This window comes from Syngnathus acus, chromosome 24 (genome assembly GCF_901709675.1).
Source record: "Syngnathus acus chromosome 24, fSynAcu1.2, whole genome shotgun sequence".
In the NCBI taxonomy this organism is placed as follows: Eukaryota; Metazoa; Chordata; class Actinopteri; order Syngnathiformes; family Syngnathidae; genus Syngnathus; species Syngnathus acus.
The window spans coordinates 4,298,435-4,325,969 of record NC_051108.1 but is presented as its reverse complement, the minus strand read 5'-3'; the positions used below and the strand labels follow the sequence as shown (position 1 = coordinate 4,325,969).

General features: G+C 40.2%; 1 protein-coding gene across 11 annotated transcripts in view; it reads left to right on the top strand.

Moving 5' to 3' along the window:
• Positions 1-27,535, top strand: part of LOC119118176 (neurexin-3b) — a 146,864-nt gene that overhangs the window by 51,610 nt on the left and 67,719 nt on the right. For 6 of the 11 annotated variants that reach the window (XM_037244991.1, XM_037244990.1, XM_037244988.1 and 3 more), the window contains 8 exons: positions 3,365-3,568; positions 4,843-4,869; positions 5,936-6,055; positions 6,167-6,279; positions 6,844-7,112; positions 7,261-7,451; positions 7,970-8,143; positions 10,061-10,180. In XM_037244991.1, the coding sequence (XP_037100886.1) occupies positions 3,365-3,568; positions 4,843-4,869; positions 5,936-6,055; positions 6,167-6,279; positions 6,844-7,112; positions 7,261-7,451; positions 7,970-8,143; positions 10,061-10,180 (1,218 nt within the window). Of the gene's footprint in view, positions 1-3,364; positions 3,569-4,842; positions 4,870-5,935; positions 6,056-6,166; positions 6,280-6,843; positions 7,113-7,260; positions 7,452-7,969; positions 8,144-8,625; positions 8,653-10,060; positions 10,181-27,535 lie in introns of all 11 variants that reach the window. The other 5 variants (XM_037244980.1, XM_037244981.1, XM_037244982.1 and 2 more) reach the window with 2 other exon arrangements.

Sequence of the window (27,535 nt, the reverse complement as noted above, 5' to 3'; positions counted from 1 at the left end):
ACATTTATCGAGCACATGAAGGCCAAAAATCCAGAAGACTAGTGTGGGTGCAGATGAGGAAGAACAAATCATCACCAAGGGATGTCGGAAATACAACCAAGACACATGCTGAGATTTGTTTGCAAATGTTTACCCACGAGAAAAAAAAAAACACTCAACCGGTTCGCTGCCGTTTTTACGCCACTTGGTACATGATGCTTGTTGCTCCCTAATCCCCATTTGTAATTAAATGTGTGCTTAGGCGCCGCGCTAGGTTATGTAAACCACCACACTGCCATTGTGGCTGTTAACTCCGGTTGTGGAATGAACGATGGGAATGTGCCTCTTCAGTCTTCCCATGCTTCGTGTGCCTTGTCGTCTTTTTCTCCCACCAGTGCACACGGGCTTTTAAACTCTGTTTCCCCCCCCCCCCCCCCCCCCTCTCGCTCTCACACTGAGCGTGTGCACACGGTGGAAATAAGTGTCTCTTCTGCCATCTGAAAAATTGACAACTCTGCACAAGTCCCACTGGCACGAGGACTTCCCAAGGATTCGAATCAAATTCGAGGAAGCGCAGGAAGGAAGTGTGTGACATCACTGTTACGGCCCTTTTGAAAAACTCCTGAAGGAGAAAAAGGGTCTGACATTGAAACGACACTAGCTGTGAACATCAGTGGTCATACACTTAACTTGCTTTTGTAATTACCTCCACCCTACAGTCGTTTTTTTTACTGGCCATCTGTAGTTTTTTGTTTATCAGCCATCTGTAGTGTTTTCTTTGGTCTTAGAATCCTTTTCAGATTTTATATTCCAAACACGCTTCATTGGTCTTCTCCAAGTTGCCCACCTTTCTCATCACATCTATTTTTTACCTTACCTTCACAGCAGCTACAGGCCTTATACTCTGCTGCCCCCTAACGGTGGGATTTATGAATCCCTGATGATAATACAGCAATAATAATTTATTTTGTGACTTTCTCAGGCTGTTTCAGAAGTATCCCGTATTACGCCACAAAGTAAATAAATTGCGTTTATGGCAATCTCCAAGTACTCAAAATGAGGTATAGACTTCACGAACTAGATGTTTGGTGACTCCACCTGCAACCATCTAACTAACTCAGAAGTGCCACATTGTGCAATCGTACCTCAACACTCTGAATGCCTCCACTTCTTTTTTTTTTTGAACATCTGAATTCAAAATTGATATCACCAATGCACGAGCTTAGTCACATCACCTGTAAGAAGGTGAGTGAGTGGAATGACGCAAATGCAAATAGTTTGGAAAGGAAAATCACTAGAAAGTAACTTTTCTCCCTCTGGATATTCCTCAAACTGGTGATTTACTAATTTAGGTAAGTTTGTTTTTCTTCCCCCCCCTCAGCCTTTCTTTGTCCATGACCTTTATGTGTGTGTGTGTGTGTCCACACACCAAACTGTGGTTAATCATCACAAACTGCCATTAATCATACAGTCAACACCTTTTAGGTCAAACGTCTCCTTGTCTTTGAATAATCCATCTTATGGAGGCAGAACCCTTGTGAGATGACATTGAATGACTTTCACTGGTTATGTGGTTAAGCTCAATGTCAGTGTGGTTTTGAGTCCTGGACTTTCGATGTTGTGGCTTAAAATACAGCAACTGTGCGTATTTATGTCCTAAAGGAAAATACATATATATTTGGATTGTGCTTTTGTGGCTTGTTTCCGATGCGGGTTATATCTGTCACATGTTGATAAAGCTCTGCGGATTTAGCTCATCCCCATGTAAAGCCTATTCAATGTCTGCTGCACAAAACCGCTTACTGTTTCATATTGACGCCACATCACTGCAGCTTGTGAATTTTTATATTCGTGTGAATTTATCTCCTGCGTATGTGAAGCCCAGGAAGACTATTTTTTTTAATCTCATTCATTGTTGACCTTTTACTAAATTGATGTTTTGGCTTGCAGTGTAACCTAAATACAGTTTTACAATAGTATTATTTTTGGAGTGGATGATATTAATGCATTGTTGTTTTCATGAAATGAAAATAAATACAGAATTGTCACAGATATAATGACATAAACACTAACTGCCAAAACAAATGGGGGGGAAGAAAATGAAAGGTCGCATCAGCTGGACTGTGTGTGGGAACACACATCATTTCAATTGACATTTAAAATGACATTTGCATTGCCGCTTTCACCGAGAAAACTGTGCATGTGTTTCTTAGCATAAATATCTGGATGCAAACATTTTGGCAGCATCCCACAGAGGCTTATTTGCATTTTAAAAATGACTAAATTAAAAGCAAAATAATCACACTGATGTTTTATTCAGAAAGTGCACCCATTTGTCTGCAGTGTATGCTTAATGCTCACTAATTTTCTGAAAATGGGCCGTGATTAGTTGTGACCTGAGACTATGATGTCATTTTCAGTCGATAGCAAGTGGCAAAATGGCCGCCCCCTGAGATGGATTAAAAAAAAGAGGGAATTTTGCTGCTTAATTTATATCCCACGAATGTAATATTAATCAGAATGTTGTGGTTAGACTAGTGGGGGCACAATATATTATTGTAAAGTATTTTTTTTAATGTTTCTGCCCCTTTAAGAGTTGCAGTGTTGAAATATGTATTTTATGGATATCCATTTTAATCTCTTTCCTCAAGAGACTTCTAGAGTTTGCTCCATCTCCCTCTCCCCTTGCCAACACTAGTTTTGTCTTCCTTTTTTTAACTCAAGTGAACAGAACAGTCCGTCCAAGTGTCTTGGAACATTCCTGATGTGTTTCAGCATCTTCGTGATCGTGTTTATAATGTTGTAGTCATTTCTAATTGCTTCCATTTGGCAATGACAAACACCTTTTAAAATATGACACAAAGCAAAGATATAAACAGGAAGTGGCTTGATGATTTAATTTTCTGCGCACTGAGCAGCACGTGAACGTATCAGACTGCCAGACTTTGATGAATACTGCTGCCACCGTGCATGTTATGTGTCTCCAAATAAATGGATGCGCCAATTCTCACTGCAAAAATATGTGTACCGTATTTTCCGCACTATAAGGCGCACCTTCAATGAATGGCCCATTTGAAAACTTTGTCCATATATAAGGCGCACCGGATTATAAGGCGCACCTTCAACAAATGGCCCATTTTAAATTTTTGTCCATGTATAAGATATATACATTTGGCCCGCGGGCCGGACTTTGGACACGCCTGCTGTAATGGCTCAATATTGGTCCATATATAAGGCGCACCTGATTATAAGGCGCACTGTCGGCTTTTGAGAAAATTGGAGGTTTTTAGGTGCGCCTTATAGTGCGGAAAATACGGTAGACATTTTTTTTCTCATTACAGTTGAGCATTACTCAAAGCCTCTTTGTGTATCTTTCTCCCTGCAGAGTCATCCATCCTTTCCTATGATGGCAGCATGTACATGAAGGTGGTGATCCCAAATGTGGTGCACACAGAAGCGGAGGATGTCTCACTTCGCTTCATGTCCCAAAGGGCGTTCGGTCTGCTCATGGCAGCCACATCTCGCGAGTCGGCAGACACGTTACGACTGGAGTTGGAGAGCGGAAGGGTCAAACTGACGGTCAACTTAGGTATCGTATACAGCCCCACCCGCCCCCCCAAACCCTGGAGCCTGACCTGGACTGGCTTCCTGGGGGAAGTCTTTTTTTTTGTTCATGCATTTTCTTCCGTCTTGCCTTATTTTTTGGGTGCAGACTTCAAATCAGACCTAACACATACTAAACCAGTTTTTGCAGTTGCATGTTTTTCTGACTTGCCTTGGCTGTATTTTTTTCTGGCCTTGTCTTTGGAGATTGCTCCATTCACCAATCTAACACTCAATTTGTCTGCTGATGATCATGGCATCATATCAGTCATTTTTTCATTTCAAATCTTTACAGAATGATCTCATATTTCTTTGCAACATCAGAAATAATCGATTGCAGGAAACATTTTAGTGCTTCCACATTGGTCTCCATTCTTGATATGTGGGTCTGTTACTTTTATTTTTTTTTATACCCCCCTTTTTTTGAATCCTTCTCATAGCAAATTCCTCCATGAGTGACTCTCTTGGTTTAGTTAACATCTCCAATGCCTCGCCCAAAGATGGCACTCACCCCTTCAAAGGCCCCGAGCCTGCGGCCCGCCTGACAAACAGCTCGATGCCACAGCACCTGGCGCACCTACAGATGAATCGTGACACAATTTTTAGACGATAATCATCTGACAGGTAGCTGCTAATAACTCCCACTAGACACATTTTTATATTTCTAAAGCGTCTTCATTCAAGCACTCAAATGTAAACTTCCCATTGCAGCAAATATATAGTTGGTACCTTCTGAATTGGCATCAACGGGACTTCTGTAAGGTGTCGGTGCTGCGTGGCTCGAGGGTGTTTGCTCCCACTTTTCTGTAGCGGTTGACGGCACATGACTTGTCCGGTCACATGAATTTCAAACTGCACTCTCCAACTCGAGGTGCAATATTCATATCATAGCATCACACCAATCAGTGTAAAATAGATTTTTTTTTTTATATACTGCATAGTTGAGCATGATAACAATATTTTGCCTTTATTGGCTGGGTTGTAAAATTGATGTAGCCATTAAATTCCAAGCGGATGTTTTTCAAAATAAAATTGATATTTCGATGTTGCCTAAATTAAACCGTACACATACTATTTGTGTTATTATTAGAAATACAGAACAGAATTGGATTCTCAATTCCATTATTAGGCAAATTTAAATGGCCGCTGGCATCATGTGACCGTCCCCAGAAGGTGGCCTTATTTTGCACTTGGATGTCTGCAGCTGTAACTTTGAAGGATGCAAATTCATCTGTCACTTATTCTCCCCTCCCCATCTAGACTGTGTCAGGATAAACTGTAACACCAGTAAGTCAACATTCTTCTTCTGGAGCCTTCCTTCCTTCCTTCCTTCCTTCGATAAATGTTTGATTAGAAGCGGCTGCGTGCCAGTTGCAAAAGGGCTGAGATGTATGCATGCGGGGGACTGATAAGAGGATTTCACAGATAAGAAGTAATAGCCAAGAGATCAAAGTTATGCAAATCGGACTTAATGTTCTCCATATATTTTTAATGGCCCATTTTAGGAATTAATTCAGTAGACAACTTTTTAATACTTCCCTGTATGCTCACTGGAATAACTCTGCATTTGTTTTTCCAATTATATTGTGCTAATTGCAGTTTATTTTTTTCAACACTGTATTTAAGATACAATTGCTGTGAATAACATAAGACGAGAACCCTCCATTTGTTTTTACCAATATTATTTTTGAATAGGACTTGAATTTTTGGGACCCAAAAACCACACAATGGTCAACGAAATGATGCAAAAAGTGAATCATACATAAATAAGAACCTTCTGCGAGACATAAAGGAGACTCTTATAGGTCACAATAATTAGTCAGGGGTGTGTAGACTTTTTATATCCACTGTTCAAGGTTTGCTCAGACGCAAGCAGTATCTTGAATTATAACTGTGTACAATTAAATCCCCAAACTAGTAATCCAGCTGTAACTATAATTCTATTGTAGAAACCAAAATGAAGATGCGTTAATCAACTCTTGTCGTGATACAAGCGCTCCCTCTAACGTTCAGTGATTCGAATGTCCCTTTGCCTCCCTGACTGGTTTCCTCATTAACTATTCATGTTATGATAATCTGTCGTTTGTAATTTGACTGAAAGAAGGGTGAACATTTGGGAATGGAGAGATGCAATTAAACTATATCGGTGGTGGTAATGAGCTAACTGGAGACAAGATAGAGATCATTTATCTCAATTTATCATTTTTTGCATGAGTAACAGAAAACGGGCCGTTGCGTTTTAAAAGTGCTCGGGGAAAATAATTATTAATATTTGAATGTAGGTTGATGTGAGAGATATTTTTGTTTGTTGCACACCTGCCTAACCAACTGACTAACTAGTGGTCCTCTTCAGGCAAAGGTCCTGAGGCTCTTTATGCTGGACAAAAGCTCAACGACAACGAGTGGCACTCGGTGCGAGTTGCCCGTCGGGGTAAATTCATCAAGCTCATTGTGGATGACGACATGGCCGAAGGTATTTTCTGATTATTTTTTTATTTATTCTAGATCTCTTTTGTTGTGTTTCTGTTTCTGATTATGTAGACTGATATTTTTAGTCTCTTACGCCTTTCCTCTTGACTTTTAGGCTTGATGGTAGGCGATCACACCCGTCTCGAGTTCAACAATGTGGAGACGGGCATCCTTACCGAGAGGCGCTTTGTGTCCTCTGCGCCGTCTTCATTTATAGGACACCTCCAGGTAATCAAGTCCAAATCTCGTTCATCAAACTCTGGCCTGCGGGCCAAATTTGGCCCGACATGTACTTATAGTTGGCCCGTGAAGACAAATTGTGCATCGACTAAAATTCCAAATTGTCTTCATTTTTAAAAAATATAATAATATATAAAAATATAATAATTTCTAGCAATTTTTATTACATTCATCTTTTTAAAAATTTGAGCTGTTAATCAAACTCCGGCCCGCTGGCCAACTTTGGCCCGACGTGTAATTATATTTGGCCCGTGAAGACAAATTGTGCATCGACTTTGTGTCAATACTAAAATTCCAAATTGTCTTCACTTTTAAAAAATATAATAATATATAAAAAAATCTAATAATTTCTAGCAATTTTTTATTACATTCGTCTTTTTAAAAATTTGAACAGTTCATACTAGTCTCTGATTTCAAAAGTAGTTATTCATCATTTTGTTGTGTAGCCTATACTGTAAATAATATGAGATTTATTTGGGTTGACAGTCATAATGGCCCTCCGAAGGAAACTTTGACTACGACGTGCTGATTAAATGAATAATTCCCCCTCAGGGCCTCAAATTCAACGGTATGCAGTACATCGACATGTGCAAGAACGGCGACATTGACTTCTGCGAACTCAACGCCCGTTTTGGCATGCGCTTCATCATTGCCGACCCGGTGACCTTCAAGACCAAGGGCAGTTACCTGGGCTTGGCCACTCTGCAGGCTTACAGCACAATGCACCTCTTCTTTCAATTCAAAACCACCTCTCCCGATGGCTTCATCCTCTTTAACAGCGGCGACGGGAGCGACTTTATTGCTGTCGAACTGGTCAAAGGGTGAGTTGGGAGATCGTCCACAGAGGATTGTTACAACGATGTCGTCGATGAGTTGACCTCTCGAAATGTTCCCATTGCAGAATGTTTTCCATTACCGTTGATTTGTTTCAGGAAGGGGGTTATTAATCCCGCACTGCTTGTATCACAGGTTCATCCACTATGTGTTTGATCTTGGGAATGGCCCGAGTCTCTTAAAGGGCAACAGCGACAACCCGCTGAATGATAACCAGTGGCATAATGTGGTGATCACACGAGATGCTTCCAATACGCACACACTCAAAGTGGACGCCAAGTCGGTCACGCAGAATGTCAACGGAGCAAAGAACCTTGATTTGAAAGGTAATCTGTGAAATTAAAAAATATTATTTCAATCGAAAATGAGTGTAACAAAATATACGTCAAGAAATAACAGAATTAAAGGACCAGTATAATTACGACAGCATCTAAACACCATCGTAGCCATGGCAACCATCTTCACCCTTGGTGAAATAAATTATTATTGGACCTGCCTGGACACTTCACGTTTATCAGTACGGATGTTAATAGACTTTTAGAACACAAACGTGTTTATGTAGTCTGCAACTTATTGGCAACACTGTTTGGTTTGTAATTACCACAGGGACAAAGACATTTATATTTCACTACATCAGGGGGAGTATGAAAGAAAGGAATTAAACAAAGCTAAACGAAATGCAGTGTAATGTCATTTTAATTATTAGGATTGTGCATAATTATCACGAGGCTGTAAAGAACAATATAGAACGACTTCTCTCCATCTCTGGAAAGCCCCCCGTGACTTGTTTAGAGAAATAATAAGTCACCGCTAATGATGCTCATTTACCTTCATCTCGCTTTAGGTGATCTGTTTGTCGGAGGTCTGGGACCTAACATGTATCAGAACCTCCCCAAGCTGGTGGTTTCTCGTGAAGGCTTCCAGGGTTGTTTGGCCTCAGTTGACCTCAACGGCCGCCTGCCGGATCTCATCAGCGATGCCCTTTTCCGTAGTGGGCAGATTGAACGGGGCTGTGAAGGTACAAATTGCCTGTAGCCTGTTACAAAATGATCTGGCTAATTAGAAGTGTTTTCCGGAAGCTTCTTTTAATGCTGCTTACTTGACAACCCCCCCTCCCTCCTACTTTTATTCATTGTTTGAGAATATTTCTGCTTGAATATTTTCCCTTTTTGCTAAAAGTTGTTATTTAATAAGCAAGAAATGTTGGCGAGTAATTCAGTCATGAATTGGAAAAAAATAGGGCTCATTGCCAGTAATGTAAACATAATGATTAATACAATATGTTCTCAATACCTCTAGAGGGCGATATAATAACAATAGACAGACTTTAATTGAAAGAAAATTGAATATTGGGCTGGATTTGAATTTTACTGAAGGTTTTATTCCAGCTCAGCTCTCAATACGCTTTGCAATGCCTCTACTAACATCTTCCCCTTTGTTTTTTGCCCTTTTCTTTCTTTTTTATAAACTACAACTATATTTTTTCCTGCTCTTACAAAGTTGGTTTCACCAAAGCCGATCTGCAAGGTAGAGGGCTAAACTTGGCGTCTTGGCTTGCCTGAAAGTCTGCAGTGTGAAATGCATCACGGGTGTCAACGAGGCAATCTTACCCCTTTAGTGTCGTAGAGACAAAAACAAAACGGAAAAGGGGGCTGTGAGAGAACATTAAAAAAAAAAATGGACAAAAGTATTAGTACTGATGGCCATCATTACAACTACAAATTTGGAAAAGGTCAATAATTTAAAAGCAGTTCAAAACATCATATGTCATTGAATCTTATTAAGGAGTAAAGAAAAAAATTAAGATGTCTCCTCAATATCATTGGTGTCAGAAAGCTAGCAAGTAATAAAGTCCAAAATCAATGACTCGCATCCATAAACACATTTCTGATGAAATAAAAGGCTTGGTGGTTACCCATAATGCATTGCACTGTACTGTACTTTCAGAATGCAAACTTAATGTTTTCTACTTTAGTGTGTTATTCCAAAATCTTAACTTGCATTTGTCTTCCATTACTTGTATTTTTTTTAAATTTTATTTCACTGTCTTTACTGTTTTCTTTTCAGATTTTCATCCAGTGTCTGCTTTGATTTTGATTTGAGGGGTTATAAGTGTGAACTCATACTTTTCTGAATTCCCACTATATGTAGACAAAAATCAAAGCTACCATTTATTAAGTGTTGCAGGATATTAAACGCACCTCTAGTTTCACTTTGAATAGTTTTTTGGCTAAAATGCATCCTAGATATTCACTGTGGTCTTTTTTTTCTTTCTATCGTGCCTCATTAAATCTAAGTCGACATGTCCATTGTGTATTCTTAAAGAAGAAATGTTTGAGAAAAGCTAATTGAGAGGAAAGCCTGTTCTCACTAGAATTTAGCAGTCAGAAAATCAAGATAGCCTATATAAATCCAATTATAAAAATGAATATAGTTTTCTAGTAACAACTGGCAATTTTGTCTCAAAGTAATATTTAAGCATTTCTGTTTTAAAAAATCCCCCCACTAAACCCTTGTGAGAATACTCGTAACATATTTTGTCATTTTATGAGTGAACGTTTATTCGCTGTTTTGTCTTGCTTGTTCACCGAGGAAATGCAACACTTGAAGTTTTACTCGGATAAAACTTCTGAAACCCGTTGGAATGAAGAAAATTGCATGCGTGTCCGCTTGTGCAGAAATCAGAAATGATCTGAGATGTTGACAATGTCACCATAAGAAAGGCACCAGGAACATATTCAGAATGAAAAAGGGCTCAAGTGAATGAATCAGTTGTGTTTTTTTAACCCTGGTTTCTTCTGGTGACACTGCTTCTTCTTCTACTGTACATATTTATTTCTAGACTACCTCTCTTCTGCATGGCTACTACTACTTGATTATATTTCAAAATTATTTTGGTGACACTTCCTCAGCTCTACTTCTTTCCCATTTGCAGGCCCGAGCACCACCTGCCAGGAGGACTCCTGTGCCAACATGGGTGTGTGCATCCAACAGTGGGAGAACTTCACTTGCGACTGCTCCATGACGTCTTATTCAGGGACTCATTGCAATGACCGTGAGTACTGCCTTGTTCTACTTTACCTTCAAAACCGCGATTGCAGATCTTTGTGGATTGCACAAAGACACTCATAAACATCTGAGGCCTTTGGAGTGTTTGGAAAGAGTTTCTAATGTGCACATATTTTTTTTGAAGTATAAAGAGAAATATTTAGATCTGCTGACAGTCTCAGCTTTTATTGTAATTAAGGAGCTTGAATCTCTGTTGGACTGATAAGATGGTTTGATTCCTATTTTTGATGTTCCTGTGTGGATTTGGCTTCTTCTCACTTGAAAAAAAAAAAACATGCATAGTAGCTGAATTCAAGTCTGGCTTTTCGGTGTGTCACCACCAGGGGGCACTAAATGCATATGCAGGACTGCACACTGTCCCTCGGTGCTGAGAGAAAATGAGATACAATCCCTGGAGCATGAAATCAGATTTCCTGCTACTTTCCTCCACTGCCTCGTCTCTTGTTCAGGCTTCTTGCTCTACCCGTCCCAAGTGTGTCCCCATGGCTCATTCACTCTCCGGGATAAATTGCAAGATGACAGTAAAAACCAAATCAAATTTACTGCAACACCTTATTATTTTTAGTCAAATTCAGCAAATACGTATCAAATGTGGATGATAAGAGGCATATTTTGTCTTGCGTGTTTGCTTTCTGGCTTTTTATTCACTGAGCACATTGCTTTGAGAGGGTTTCTAATTAGCAGTGTAGGGGTGCACTGTAGCTTCACTCTCCGCCCCCTCCTCCCTAATAGCCTGGCAGCAAATGGCAGTAATTGTCTGCTTCCCTGACTCCATCCATCCTATGAACATTTTTGCCAGTAAAGGGTCCCTTCGTTGCAGGCAAGAGCGCTCTAGGTGGCTGAACGTGTGGAGTAAATCGAAGCAGCCAGGAACATTCTACGCTCCGATTTTTTATTCCTTATGTGTGGGCCCCGCTTTGCGATTGTGGATGTGTTACTCACGAGAAGAAGACACAAAGCAAGATTTTAGGGTTTTGTGCCCACTTGGCTCACTGAGTTTATAATAGTCCTCCCACTCTGTGTCATTGCATACCCATCACTGATTTTGGCAAGAAACTGTCAGATTACATGACTACCGTAGTTTCCGCACTATAAGGCGCACCTAAAAACCTCCAATTTTCTCAAAAGCCGCCTTATAATCAGGTGCGCCTTATATATGGACCAATATTGAGCCACTACAGCAGGCGTGTCCAAAGTCCGGCCCGTGGGCCAAACGTATATATATCTTATATATGGACAAAGTTTTAAAATGGGCCATTCATTGAAGGTGCGCCTTATAATCCGGCGCGCCTTATATATGGACAAAGTTTTAAAATGGGCCATTCATTGAAGGTGCGCCTTATAATCCGGTGCGCCTTATAGTGCGGAAAATACGGTACTTCAGAATTACATTTAAGCCACATGGGAGCGGTCGGAAAAACAAAAGTGGCAGGGACTTCTCTTCCCTTCCACATCCAGAGCAATTACTCAACTTATGTAACTGAATTATCACTGCAAAGGTCACAGCATTGTTTACCCAGTCAGGGACGTGGTAAACAAAGAGGAAGACAGAGCACAGAACCAGTAAACTAACGCTGACAGTTATTGATTCTGCTTGTACGGATGTCGTTATCATGAACCTTTGTTATTATACAATAAATCTTGAGTTGTCAGGAAGTGTACGTACGCATTGATGCATAATGAGGCTTTATTAAACTCGCCGTACACTAGCTGCATCATACAGTTAGATCGTTGATGAAGATGAAGATCGCTTATGTCAGCGACCAACAGTACAGTTTCAGAGGTTCGGGGAATTTACATTTTCCATTAAAGATGCTGGGAAGTCAATTCTTGTACCAGTCAGTACCATTGTTTTTTTTTTAAATGTCCTTTTTTTTTTTTAGAAATAGTCTGGAAAGGGACTTTTTTTGTTCAAAGTGCATGAAGCAAGATCCATAAATGCATGCTAAGCCGATTTTGGTGTTGGAGGAGAGATGAGTGGATTAAAAAAAAATCTAATGCACTCAATCTTGTAGAAAGGCTTCTCAGAAAAGTAGGAACTGCTGTTTTTCATTTAAGTGTAACAGCCAGTTTTATTTTTATTTATTTTTTTAAGTAGTGGGTTTGCACGGTTGACTTTAGTGATGCTCACCTCCAGTGAGAGGCTCAGTTCTAAGTCCCCTTATGTTTTCACTTGTAGCAGCAGTCAAACCAATTCTTGCAAGGCAGTGCTTTGAAACAGTAGTCCATAACTTTGCCCCTACCCAGTAGGACGACTGTAATGGACTCTATGTGGGGGTCCAGTGCTGCATCCATTAGTTGCCTGCAGATAGGCAAAAATCGTCTTTTAACTGGCTCATCTCAATTTGAGCACGTTCGCCCCATTTTTAGCCTCACAGCAGTGACTGACCAGTGCACAACTGGATTCATTCCAAAAACTTTTATTTGCTTTTAAATCATTTAATGCTCTTGCCATGTTTCACCTTTTTTTTTTTAATTGGTGAGCAGTCCAAGTTGTAGTGTGCTGTGACCCTGAAAATGATAATCTAAACCACAGGTGGCAAACTCAAGGCCCGGGGACCAGATACGGCCCGCCACATCATTTTATGTGGCCCGGGAAGACGAATTGTGCATTAAATTCGTGTCATTACTAGAATTGCAAATTGTCTTCACTTTTAATATCTTTTTTTTTTAAATATTTGACCAGTTTTTACTCGTCTGATTTGAAAAGGAGTTATTTGTCAGTTTGTTTTGTAGCTTTTACTGTATATAATATGAGGTGCTCATACATTTATTTGGGATGGCCCTCCGAAAGAATCTATGACTACATTGCGGCCCGCGAAAAAAAAGAGTTTGACACCCCTGATCTAAACGATTTATTACTCTGCCATTTAATTCAATGGAAGAATAAAAGTTAAATACATCCATAGTGTGTTGAGCCTTTAACCCAAACATAACTAGTGAATGATTTCCTATCGGTAGAGGTGGGATAAATAAAAACAGGCTTGTGGAAACATTCGATACAATTCATCTCTTGATGTCCAGCCTCTTTCAGCAAGCATGGGAAATGTTCTATTGCGAAAGAGAGAGGGGAGGAATGATTGAGCTACGGACATTACAGAGCGTTACGATGAGGGGCGTCCATCTGTTTTGGTGCCAGGCGCATAACCTTGAGACTGCTGGAGCGTTCCCAGGAGCCGCCTTTCCCTCTCGCTGACTGAGAGCCCGGCTGCAGACGCATCCATCAACACTTATTCCGGGACACATTTCAGGAGCCCCGGCTACACGTAGAAATCATCCAATCAATACTTTGAACGCCTTGCCAGAATTTAGGTTTAGGGCAGCTACTTGTCATGTGTTAGCTAGCATCTCAATATTCAAGGTGCATGTGAATTTTACGTTGTTACCTGCTTGTGTATATCTGGAAAGCACAAGAAGAGGTTGCAGGTTCTCATCAGCCTCTCCTATCTTTGCCGCCTCTGCAGGTTGATAAACTTTTGCAGTGCGGCGGATATGTTTCGAAGGCCACCCAAATCGAAGTAATTTGTCAGAGGCAGACAGCATTCTCACTTTGCACTCAATTGCATGAGCAAGTACAAACGATAAACTTTCCGTCCTGGCTGCAGCATAAAAGATTATGAGTTGGACTCATTCTGTTGCAAGCCTCTGCTTTTTTTACATTGAGAGACAATATTGGTAATTAGTATTTATTATTTGTAAAGCAGGTAGGTGGGAAACTCGAGTCCTCATTCATGTTATACTATTTTTTTTTTTTCCAATAAAAGCAATTTCAAACTTTTTAATACAAACTAGCCCTTACAACTAACCATGCTCACTTTACAACCCTATTTTGTTCCTGGCTGTGTTAATGAACCATGCAGGAGATCTTGGATATTTAATGCCCGCAAAAGTTCCCGAAAGACAACCTGGCTAAGGTGATGTACGACGGTAGCGCGACATCCTCGATTGTACCTTTGCAGCCAAGCGTTTCATAAGCACGTGCTTTCTTTTCTTAGCCAAAAAAACTTTTTCTTTTGGAGCAAATCTGCTCTGACAGCACGTTGCATAATTTTCCGTTACTTATATCGGAGTGTGTTTCCCGTTTTGGGAGCTGGGAGGGAAAGACACCAAAGCAGGGGAACGACCCGGATTCTGACGTCAGCCATAACACTCTAATACTACAGTGTTAAAAATGACGCTGACCAAATGCGTGATCGTCATCATCTCCCTGCTAAGTATCATCTTCTCACTTTAAGCTCTTCGGCTGTTTTTCACAGGCCATCTTGCGCGGTTCTCGTACTTTGCTTTTCTAGCTATTTCCAGAGTTTGATGCCTGCAGTCATTGTCATGTTGTTTCATTACGCAACAATCTCAGATGGAACTCGTAGAACTGGATTGTACCAACAGGCAGTGGAGTCAAAGCCTTAAGGCATGTTGTGATATCAGACCGATGCTCAAGTACTCAATTCCTGGATAGTCATTGATACCGATACCAAGCAACAATACCAATTGTGCTTTTGATGCATAAAATCTGATTTTTTAAAAATTTTTTAAAGACCTTTATATCCTGATACAGCAGTTTTCCTCAAAATTAATGGAAATGTTCTATTTTTCTTGTTCGTGATTATAAAACACCCACAATAGGTGATATTGGTATCGGCCAACATGGCAAGTACCGATACCATGACCCTTTGCTGTGCATAATTAAATCTTAATCAGCACACTTTGTACATCTTAATCCTACTGTTGGGTTCGTTCACACTTTTTGCGCAATTAACAATTTGATTAGCCCGTATCACGATACACGCGGGTAATTTGAGCAGCGTTTCAAACGAAGTGAGTCATCGAGACAAAACATGACATTTCTCGAATGGTTTGTATTTATTATCTAAAGGTCTGAATGATGAGTAATTCTTGATTAGATTCACGTCGGATAGTTTTATCCTTACCTTGTTTATTGTTCGTGTGACCGAATCAAATGTTGAAATTTGATCCCATAGGTTGCAAATATTGTTTAATATCAGTTTGACATTATTTTTTAAAAGATCCATTTCATTTATACTTTTTAGGTCTCAGTTCACACATGCACACACGTGCAAATGCACATACCTGCAAAGTAGGACACTGATGCCATTTAGAATACTATCCCATGTGACCAATGCTGACATGAATTTGCTGGTTGACAAGGGACCCAATTACAGCCGCTCTTCCACAGACACCCCCCCCCCCCCCCTCCCTCATGTGTCACAGAGGAAATAGTGGAATGTGTCATGGTGAACATGTGTGTGTTTTTTTTAAATGTGTGTGTAGCAGTGTTGGTGTCCTCTCACGGCTGTGATAAACAACTTGGGTCAAATGCATCACTGTAACTGTGAAAGTAATTCAAGCAGACTGCTGTCGGTCTGGAGATGCCCGATACATGTCGGACCTGACGTCCATGCACACCAGAGTGTTGGCATTTGGTTATCTTAGTTCTAATGACATATTACAAACTCTTTGTCATGTACCGTATTTTCCACACTATAAGGCGCACCTAAAAACCTCCAATTTTCTCAAAAGTGCGCCTTATAATCCAGTACGCCTTATATATGGACCAATATGGATTCGGGAATGAGGACTAATTTATTAAAGTAAGCTTTACGTGTTTATTTTGTGTGTTGTGTGATATTAACGTTTGAGCAACGTTGAGTTATTGATACATTATTGTTTTCACTATTTCGAGTGTTACTATATTGTGATAGCATTTGAGCACGGTTGAGTTATTTATTCTATGCGCCTTATAATCCGGTGCGCCTTATATATGGATAACGTTTTAAAATGGGCCATTCATTGAAGGTGCGCCTTATAATCCGGTGCGCCTTATAGTGCGGAAAATACGGTATGTGTTGCAGCGTCCAGGTGCTCCAAAGGAAAAACATGCCATGCCTGTTTTATCGCAGGCTATTTTCAAACCTTGTTTACTTCAGCGTGCCCTCGCTCTTGTGCCCCACTTCTTGAAATGTCTCCACAGCAACATGAGCCCCACGCACGGCCAGCGCTCTTGCGAATCAAACCATCTTCTCACCAAAGTGTCCGACGCAATAAACGTGTCTTCCGTCGGTGGCGTAATGCTTTTGAAAGGCTTTGCGTGCATTTTTGAGGCAAGCTCAGGGGGGGAGCATGCTGGGATGTCATATGTGCCATCGTAGCATGGGAGAAAATGGCTGAGCGTGCCAGGACATTCTTTTTTCCCTGCAACTTCACCTGAGTCTTTATGAGCTGAGGTCATGTGTCACTTAGTTTTTTACATTTTAGTAAATTTTGAGGTGACAGTGACGATGATTATTTACATTTCCGTTATTCCCTATAGTGTGTGCTGAGTCTGTGTGTCAGTGAGGTTGGCCCTAGGCCCTTTTTGCCAGCCCATTACTCACTCAAGGTTTTGCATGTGCGCACACAAGTGCTTGTGTGTTGAAGCATAGCTGATTTCTTTCTCAGTCATAGTGACCCTTATTGCCCGCACACTGTCAAAAGCATCTGCTCCTCTGCCCTCCCCCCTCCCATCCTTTTTTCTCCTGCTGCCTTGTAACTGCGTTGCAAGTGAGAACTCACCATGCATAAAGGAGGATGTCGATTTAGTGTGTGGTTGGTAAGTCTTGACTCCATCAGGTTGCAGTTGAACGGGGATATTGGAGTGAGGAAACGGAGTCTTTTAATTGTCTGACCTGTCCACAAGTTCATCATACTGCTAATGCATTAGTTGTGTTTTAATATAAAGTAATATTCATTAGTAACTGGGCAATTTGCCATTGAGGTTCATGCGACACGTTAAAAAAATGTGCTGAATTTCTCTTGACAAATATATGTCATCACTATCTCAGATCCTTTTTGAATTTGCAAGTAATGCTTTAAGATAGGGGTGTCAAACTCTGGCCCACGGGCCAAATTTGGCCCGCAGTATAATTATATTTGGCCCGCGAAGACAAATCGTGCATCGGTTTTATGTGTCACTCCTAAAATTGCAAATTGTCTTCACTTTTAAAAAATATAAATGTTTCTAGCAATTTTTATTAGCATTCATCTTTTTTTAAAATTTGAACAGTTTTTACTCGTCTCTTATTTCGAAACTAATTATCAGTTTGTTGTGTAGCCTATACTATATAAAATATGAGAAGTTCATACATTTATATAGGTTGACAGTCCGAATGGCCTCTTCGAAAGAAACATTTATTTAGGTTGACAGTCATAATGGCCTCTCGACTATGACTACGATGCGGCCCGCGACAAAAGTGAGTTTCAGTACTCCTGTCACAATTAAGTTTTCATCGCGATGTTACATATAAATTTGAAAAAAAAAAATACTGCAATCAATTTAAGCTCTTTTTAAAAGATCTATTTACCATAATTAATTTGAGATTAGTGTCTTGCAGTATAAAAACAATTTGTGTATACATGTACCGTGTTCTTTCATACAGTACAGTGTTCACTTGTTCCATAACACATCTTTCTTAAGAGCAGCTGAAGGCCGCAGCTCAATTTTAAGATGAGCTCTTACATTGACAAGAAGATAATTGTTGAATGACCTCAAGGTGAAATTCATCTATTATCATATCATTAACTCTCGTTTCAGATAGTGCTACCCTCATGGTGCTATTTCCCCTGTGTAAATTGAAGATGCAAAATGAAAGTGGCTTGGGCTTTCTTAGAGTGAGACCAACCCCCCAAAATCTCCTGCCACAACCACCCTGGTCCCCTCACTTGCATATTTTTAAATCTAGATGTTAAATGCAGTTAGCCGGTCTTGGCCAGTTTTGTATCTTTTTAGTATGCATGCCAGGTGCAGCTTTGCAGGTACACGTTGACTTTTACAGTACAGTACGTGTTGATGATTCGTCTAGAGGTCAATGTCTCATCGCATCATCTTATCGCTCTGCTAATCAGAACATGATGCACGTTGCTAGCGATGCTGTTTGTCAGGGTAGCATTGATTTGTTTATGGCGGGATGGAAGTAGGATGAGGAGGATGCTGGCAATTATAACCTCTGACTGTGTTCATTCAATAATATGACAAATGAGTAGAGTTGAATTGTTGGGATAATGACATTAAGACAGGTTTTGTGGCAGCAATATACTGCAAATGATAAATATTAATGCTCAACTAAATTTAAATAAATGTTTTTCTATGACTTTTGTAATTATTGTATTTTAATTTATAGCACTAAGTGGAACACAGACATCTACCTTTACAAATTTAAACGTATTCATTCAATTTGCCAACCCGATACCAAGTGCCGATACCACTATTATCACCCCCATAAACAATGACAGTTTGAAATAAAGCCCTACACATTCAATGTGGCAATTTTTTAAATTGCATGAAATTAATGGCAATTCTCTCTACTTCCAATTTGTCATTCCTAATTGGAAAATTATCATAAGACGTTAGCCGTCGTCGCAAGTACCAATATCTAATGATAAGGCTCATATCGGTACTGATACCGATACCTGGAATCGGTATTCACCCATCTCTAGTGGAAATACATTTTGACCTACGTAATAGTTTCTTTCCTTTACACAAATATGTTAAACTACATATTATTCCAAGTTAGAATAATGGTGGGTTTAAAGTCTAAATCTAAAGATTCAATCTTTGAAAATATTGTTGTCAATGCTGTGGGGACATTTTAGTTAATCATTTTTGATTATTTCTCTCAACTTTTCTCTTTGTACATTTATCAAGTTGAACAAGCATTGAAACAATTATACAGTAGCAATCCATCTACCTGTCAGGTGAGTTTATCGAGTTCATTTTGAGTTACCCTCCCAATGAACTCTACAAAAACCTACTCAATTCCTGTGAGAAAAAGTTTCCTGTATTTTAAAGTTTGTTGTATTTTTAGAATTTATCGGATTCATGTGGGCTGAACATAATCATGTAGATTACAGTGAAAATGAACATGCAAGATGTATATTTTACTGTACTGCGGTGCTGATTGCACTTGAATGGCATGCTGTGTCACGAGTATACCTGCATGAAGCAATCAAGACAAACCTAAAATTCTAACTTCTGATATTTTTGCACTTGTGGAGTCAATTCTATGCATGCTTTTTTTTTTTTTTTTTACATCCCTAAGTAGCAGTTAGACTACTCTGCTGCTGTTAACTCCACATAGATGCAGCACACGTAATTTTGGCCAGCACTCCAATCAGACTGCTCAGCCCCTCCCCACCACAGGAGGCATCATTGACACTTCCAGGTACTATATTACTAATCTGGAAAAGAGCAAAATATTATTTATTTATATATATCTCAGATAATTTATATGGAAGTAGATGAAATAAGGACACGCAAAACTTGTATCCCTTGGGTTCATTTATGTAAAATGCGTGGCTTCTTGACATGGATGATTGTGTGGGCAGCTGTGTTTTATTTTCCCCTCTAATTATTTTTTGAATTTCTCTGGTATTTGGTGAGCATTGATAAAGCTGAGATCTGTGAACGAAGACTTTAAAGATGTTTTACTTGCACGACTTAAGCCACAATTGTCAAACTCAAGGCCCGGGGGCCAGATACGGCCCGCCACATCATTTTATGTGGCCCGCGAAGACAAATTGTGTCATTACTAGAATTGCAAATTGTCTTCACTTTTAATAATATCTATTTTTTTAAATATTTGACCAGTTTTGACTCGTCTGATTTGAAAATGAGTTATTTGTCAGTTTGTTTTGTAGCTTTTACTGTATACAATATGAGGTGCTCATACATTTATCATAATGAACCCTCCGAAAGAAGCTATGACTACAATGCGGCCCGCAAAAAAGAGTTTGACACCTCTGACTTAAGCGGTCAAATGTCAGGCACACTGTGATCTCGCTTCTAGACGCATCTTTTAAAACGTCAACTTCACGATAGCACATGGGACAAGAATTGATCTCATAACATTTGTGCAATGCTAGGTATAAACATTACAACATCTCATGTTAAATGAGGGGAAATGCAGTTAATATTTTTATATCCACCGTATTTCACAGGTGTTAACTTGGGGGTACTTTGTGCTTAGTCACCAATAACATTCCTGACAGATATACTGTATTGTTGGGCTAAGGCCAAATTATTTTTAGCCCCCCTTGGATAGTGTCAATGCAAACCACATTATAGTTACTGCATTTCAGATTTATACTTGTGTGCGGAGTGCAGCTCATAGTGAAAATTGATGAAATTTCCCAGCTTGCTCACTTTTATCGATTGCGTTCAACCACTTGTTTGCAGGAATCCTTGACAAAAAAAAAAAATCGAGATAACTTGTGGTTGTCTACTTCTTGGAATTCATTACACCTAGCAATGTGAATATGACTTTGGGTGTGTTTTGGTGCATAGCGGTCTCGATATACCCAAGGTTAACTGTTCGCCTTTAGGCCTTGGCACAGGAGTAGAAGCAAAAGCCATGAAGTGCTCCCGAAAGACAGACTGCGAGCTCAGCTCCAGCTGTCCGACTGGAAAGACGCACACCTAGCTTCGTGACAACCGGGTCATATGTAAAGTGCACCCAACAAAACTGGAGCAGTGGCATGCACTAGCGGTGAGAGCGTAGCGGCGTGCTAAGAGATTTAGCAGCACCGGGAAAACACACATCCACGCACTGGGAGACAAAGGTCACGCGTGTGGCTCTCTGTCAGCAAAGACGAGCTGGCAAGGTGAATGCCGCATGTCGGCGTTTTTTCAAGTGACAGATGGAGCCTAGGTGCCATTAGGCAGACAAACGACAGCTTCATTACGACGTGTCGCTGGCGAGTGATGAATTCCGCCCTAGTCGAGCCGTATTCGGAATAAGGCGATGTTGTATTCATTTCAATTCGCAATTTTTTCCCCCTTTCCACAAAATATCCATATGTTCATCCTTTTTCCCAAGCACCAGTAGTTAGCCCACTTTGCATTCCTATGCAAATCAGCGTTACACCCCACCACCTCCGACCTTGCTCATCAAACGAGATGGGACAGGAAACAGAAGCAATGGGGGATTTAAAAGGCGAAAGGATACGGAAAAGTTAAAGGGGAAGCGAGGACGAACGGCTTGAGAGAGATCTCCAGAGACAGAAACGTAGGCAGAGACTGAAAGAGCGAGGGAGCAGTGCCACAGGCCACAGTGTGCCCCTCCTTTCCTTCTCCCTCCCCAGACACATCCACGTGTCACCTCACCGGCTTGCAAATTAGGCTACACATGCTCCCTGGAGATGTCACAACGTGTATTTGACAGTTGGCTCCAATTTGCATCGATGCGCTGTGGTCATTTTTTTTTTTTTTTTTTTTTTTTTTTAAAGTGGTCACCTTACACTATTCATTCAGTTTAACGGAGGAATTTCAAATTTTTCTGCAAAGTCAAATTGCAAGACTGGACGGAGATGTTTTCTTGGATTCATACCAGTATAAAGTGACCAACCAGTTTCTGCTAGGATTGAATTAATGTCTTTCCTTGGAAGCCTCAATGTAATTTGACTTCATTAAAAGTGTAGCGGTATTGGAAAATTCATGAAAGGGAGCCACGGAGCTTAGTCTGCCTGGTGATTCGCTCCCCTGCTGCTCAGATGAAAACCATGAAACCTTTTGATGTGCTTGAAGGAGTAAAGATTATTTTCACTATTTTGTTCTATTGTTGTCTATCTGGTATTAACTCGAGTTAAACTCAACTGTTTTCCAAAGCGACACGAACAAAAGTGTACCAAAAAAAAGGATTTGCTTCTCACCAATCACCTTGATGTTCTCTTTATGGTCAGCATTGGAGACTCTAATGAGACTTGAAACCAAAATGTAATTGGAAAAATCAATCTGTGTTGATTAATGTGGATTGCTGTGATTAATGGAGCAGATTGAGAATATCTAACTTAGTTTGTCATCTTTAAAAGCCACCTGGTTGGCTCCTAGTGTGTTTTTGGAACAGACGTGACATCACTACTACTAAAATATTTCAGGTTGTATCTATTCATTATCAAACTCATTTGGGTGCTACCATAGCAACATGTTTCTCTCGCACCGCTTTTGTTGTTTCCATCTGTCTAATAGACCTCTGGAAATAGCTGCAACATCAATATGAGCTGCAAAATGCATGAATAAGTAGTAGAAGGTCTAGAATGTACAATAAGGTGTTTTTTTTTCTGATTTTTTTTTTTTTGCCAGGCACAATGAGGAACTGATTTTTCTCAACGTATATAGTTTATATCTTACAGCCAACTAGTGTTGATTTAAATCATTGTCTCTCTGAGAAGTCTCATATGCATGAGTGAGAAAAGGGCAGGAGGCGAGCGAATGAGATGTCAAAAAGGTGTAAGCACTTTATCAGCCGAGTGCAGCATGTCTCACCGGGCGTTTTTTTTGTGTGTGTGTTTATGTGCGCAAGTACGTAGACACTATCAGAGGGATTTAGCTGGAGCTCACAAGGGCTATGTATGTGCACGTTATCAGAAGTTGAAGAGTTCAGCCAACTGAGAAGACCATTTGATCCTCCAATATGGAGAGTGACCACCTCCCCCACTGCAGTAAGTGGGTAAATCTTAGATTGTTAAATACCGTACTTTCTGGACCATAAGCCGCTACTTTTTCATGATTTTTTTCCTGATTCGCCCAAACATGGCGAATAAAAATTCTTGGATCTTGAATTTTTATGATATTGTATGATTTGTGGATATTCTCTTACATATGGAAATTAAACATGCGACTTATAGTCCAGTGCGGCTTGTATGTGAACTAAAGAGGATTTTCCCCGAATTTTAGCTGGTGCGGTTTTTATTTGGGTATGCCTTATATAGTCCAGAAATGATGGTACTCAATCCACCCACAAAAAAAAATAAAAAAATAGACACTTTGTTTTAGAGTCTGGTGTGATGGAGCAGCAAACTATCTTTTAAAAGTTCTTACCGATGCTTCTTCTTTAATCCTATGGTGATTTCATGAATAACAGAGAACTTGGCCTCATCAATGATTGAGCATCGGCTTGCACAGAAAGACAGGCATGCGAGTCGACATGCAAGGAGAAGCTGATTTTCTTCTCAGCTCAGCTTCTGTGAGTGTGTGGGCAGAACAAGAGGGCATTTTCCAGCTCAAGAAGCACAGGCTTTTATTGTGACCACCGCTAAGAAAAAAAAAAGCTGTCTGAAGAATGACGAGGGTAAACACGAGCGTCGAGCATCTGGCATCCGTTCAAGAATCCCGCTGAGTCTCCAAAGTATGCGCTTCCCAAATGACTGCTCCACCGTTATCTTTATGACCTCATCAAGGTGAGGACCCGCTGTATTGACAGGCTGTTGCGATGAAACATGCCCACTCTCGACATTCTGATTGGCCCTGCGTGGCCTTGCCGTGAGGAATGTATACGTCAATGGATGCAGATGGACTAATAATGAGAGACGAGGGAGAATGGATACACCTTCTTAGTCTTAATGGATTCTTGTCTTTATTTATGAGACAGGACATGGTGGTTTCCTAAACGAAAAAAACGCCACTGCTAATGTCTTTATTGTCACTATCATTCCCTCCCCCAATCAGAGTACCGTATTTTCTGCACTATAAGGCGCACCTAAAAACCTCCAATTTTCTCAAACGCCTTATAATCAGGTGCGCCTTATATATGGACCAATATTGAGCCACTAAAGCAGGCGTGCCCAAAGTCCGGCCCGCGGGCCAAATGTATATATCTTATATATGGACAAAGTTTGAAAATGGGCCATTCATTGAAGGTGCGCCTTATAATCCGGTGCGCCTTATGTATGGACACAATTTTAAAATGGGCCATTCAGTGAAGGTGCGCCTTATAATCCGGTGCGCCTTATAGTGCGGAAAATACGGTACCATCGCTTATACTTGTATAAGAATGGACTAAAGAAATATGTACGGGATACATGCTGAATCAAGTAATCCAGAAAAGATCAAAAGTAAAAAGTTTTGGTGAGGCAACCGTGACTTAGAACGCAGGGGAGGAGAAATTGGGGATGAACTAGATAACCGCTTTTGACAGCACAGTGTTCCCAGTAGTTTTTCAAACCCAGATTTGAAGACCGATTAATGCGCTTGTCACAAAGTGCAAGACGTATCCGTCTTTTTCTTTTACTCATATTAAATTCATAAAACAAAAAATGAAAATGATTCGGTGCCTGATTTGCTAAAAGTTTGAACATACTATTTTAGGGTATCTTCTTTACAATAGCAGCCACTTTCCAAACGTGTTTCACTTAACACAGGCATTTGTGATTTGTGTTTAATGTCATGCGATGAATCCACGTGGCAAATTGAGACACAAGACCGAGAACGACGTATCAAGCGATTTGTGACACTTCGTTACAGCCGCTGCACACGTGCAAAGATTCGCACATCGTTGCACAGACTCCATTTATCCTTGCAACATTAAATCCATTTACCTCTGTGGTGCAATATGTCTAATCCTGGGGCCAACTAATTAAATGCCATTCTCTCCTTCCATTACAGCGATAATTGAGTAGCAAACTAGAGCTCGTCTAATTGCTCTTCTACGTGGCAAACGATGAGGTAAAATTGATGGTACTTTTTTGTTTTTTTGAGAAGTTGCTGTCGAAGGAAATTCAGCTGCCATTCAAAACGGAATTTGATCGGACCACCGTGAAAACGGATTTTTTTGGGTTGATCTCTGAATATGAATCGCCTAAATTATTAGAGCCAATATTCAGATTCCCGTGTATGCATTTTAAAAGGGGGTGACAAATATTTAAGAAGTAGGTTTCTATTTAGAATTATCACATTGTGAGGCAAAATACACTAAAATAGCTAACAGATGAATTTATGTAGAAAAAAAAAAAAATCAAACCCTATCATGGCCGCTTTAGAACTTGTGAAAACACCAATTAACAGTTTCCTATTAATAATTATTTCATTACATAATTCACACAGTGGTACAGAGCATATTAATCCAAATCAAGTTCAAAAAGTCCAATTTGGGTCGTCATACCAGTGTGACGACTTCCAGTGTGGTGTTTACGGGTGTCGTGTATGCGCTTAGTGTTTACATGAATTTAGACAGCTCTTCTTTTTTCTCCCGGATGGAGAAAAGCAGCAAACATGCAAGGATATGAAAGCTCGTGTCTGTTTAAAAGCCTAAAGCTGTCGTCAGCATGCGCGATGTGGAGAGACATTCAAGCAGATGTTCCTGCTCAGGCTTGATTGCCTTCATCAAGGCCCATCAGGGATTGCACTTAGGCTAGCCAGAGCTGGCGAAGAAAAACGAACAATGTCCCGAGTTATTTTAGCCACGTGTAGCTTCTCCATTAGCCACAGCTGAAATATTGACACTTTTTTTATCTTATGCATCTTGCATATAAAGTCAGGATTCAGTTTGGACCGAGTTGGTCGGTAAAAGTTACCGTATTGGCCCGAATATAAGACGACCCTGATTATTTTTCTTCTTTGTGACAGGGGTTCGCTTTGGCCTGGGGAGTTAAGTTCAGCATTCGCTTTAAAGATATCTGGCGCCATCTAGCGTTGTGAATGGGTTTAATGTCTAGACCCCGAATGTCAGACGACCCCCACTCTTATTTCAATGCAAAAAACACCGTCTTATATTCGGACCAATACGGTATTTCACAACCACTTTGATAGCATTGCTGTTTGAAAAACACTTGCTTGAGCGGAAAAAAAAAAAAAAGTTTGACATCCTGTTGAATTGAATCATATAACCTCTCCGCTTTGTAAATCCATATTGTGCCGGGTGCACTGCTTGAACTTGTCTTTCTATCTTAATTGGGCTGTCTACTTGACCCCCCCCCCCCCCGTTCTCCTTTCATTTCACCTCAAAATGACTCCCGAATCTTTACAGAGCTCTTTACAGCTTTAATTACTCCACCTCATATTCATGAGAGCACCCTGTGTGAAATGTCACTATTTCCCAGCATGCCTAGTGGTGAGCTAAGCCAACTTTAATTGGACCAGTGCACAGGTAACCCAAAAAAGGAGAAGAAAGAAGGCAGTCTGGATTGTGGTCAAAGGGGCCTGGTGGTTGAATTTTATCGCTTCTCTGCAGAGCCTCACAAGGGCAGAATGACCAATATTCAGCTACCCTGGGGTAATTAAAAAAAAAAAAAAAACTCTTCCCTTTTAATTTATACCCATCTGGTGAAGCGTGATATCATTATCAGGGCGCATTACATTTTAAGATTATTAAAGGTCTAGTGCATTCGACTCTACATTTGTACGATGGAGCTAATAAAATGCTGAGATGCTACAAATTCTAGCATTACATCATCCTCTGGAAACTCCCCTGCTGCATATAAAGCGCTCTGAGTTAGGATGCACTGAGAGTGAGAGCAGGCGTAGCTTTGCGATGCATTGGGACCTGCTCTAACCGGCATCTGTTTGCTTGCTCGGTTAGGTGTGTTTTGATGCACAGTCCATGCTCCTCATTACTCTTTCTAGAGGTGTGGGGGTTTGTGTGTGTGTGTGGTAGAACTTTGCAGGAGATGAGTATCTGTGGTACTTCATATGAAGTGTTGTTTCCTGAGGAAGTACAGTCCAATGGTGTTAAATCCAGGTCCAGTTTGACTTTTAGCCGGCAAGTGAACAAGCTCACCTCAGATGGTCTTGTGGGAAAACTCCAAAGTGAAATATCGTTAGCATGATCGGGAATAATCATCTATAAACAATCAGTTGATGGTCTTGTGGAAAAACTCCAAAGTGAGATATCATTAGCATGATCGGGAATAATCATCTATAAACAATCAGTTGGGACAAAAATGGAAGCAAAATAATCCGAATTTATTTTCATCTTGTCCGTCGTCTGCTTGTACTACTTCATTCCTTGAGTGCACTTTTGTATTTCTCATGCATAGCAAACATGTGAAAGTGTAACGCAGCTAAGCGAGCATTTTCCAGCTGTGAATGATTTTTTTTTTTTCCCAACGCTGTAACACATCATAAGCAAACATCTTTACGGCTCTCACTCAAAACAACAGCATCAATATTTTATCCTTATTCATTGCATCTAAATTGCTTGGCCAGTACCATAAGGATATTTATTTTTACTCTACCGGTGATAGAGGTCACTAAAATGGATTTTTCTCGTTATCTTATAGTCTTTGCTATAGGTAAAAGGTCACGCTGTAAGGTAAACATAATACTCTTGTGGTGAAGTGACCTTGGTTGTGGTAACTGCTTTGACCCAGTCTTTTTTTTTTCTTTTACCTTAGCTTGCTTCTCCCCCCATGTTGTCCTCCTACGAGGTGCTCGGTGGCCTTTTATAATTTATTCATTTTATTTGCTGCATTTTTAATCCATTTGAATTGCTGCATGTCAGTTTTGTTTTTATGATTCATTCATTATTAAGGATGTCAGGGTGCAGTCCTGGTGCGACGGATTGGATTACTGCACCTT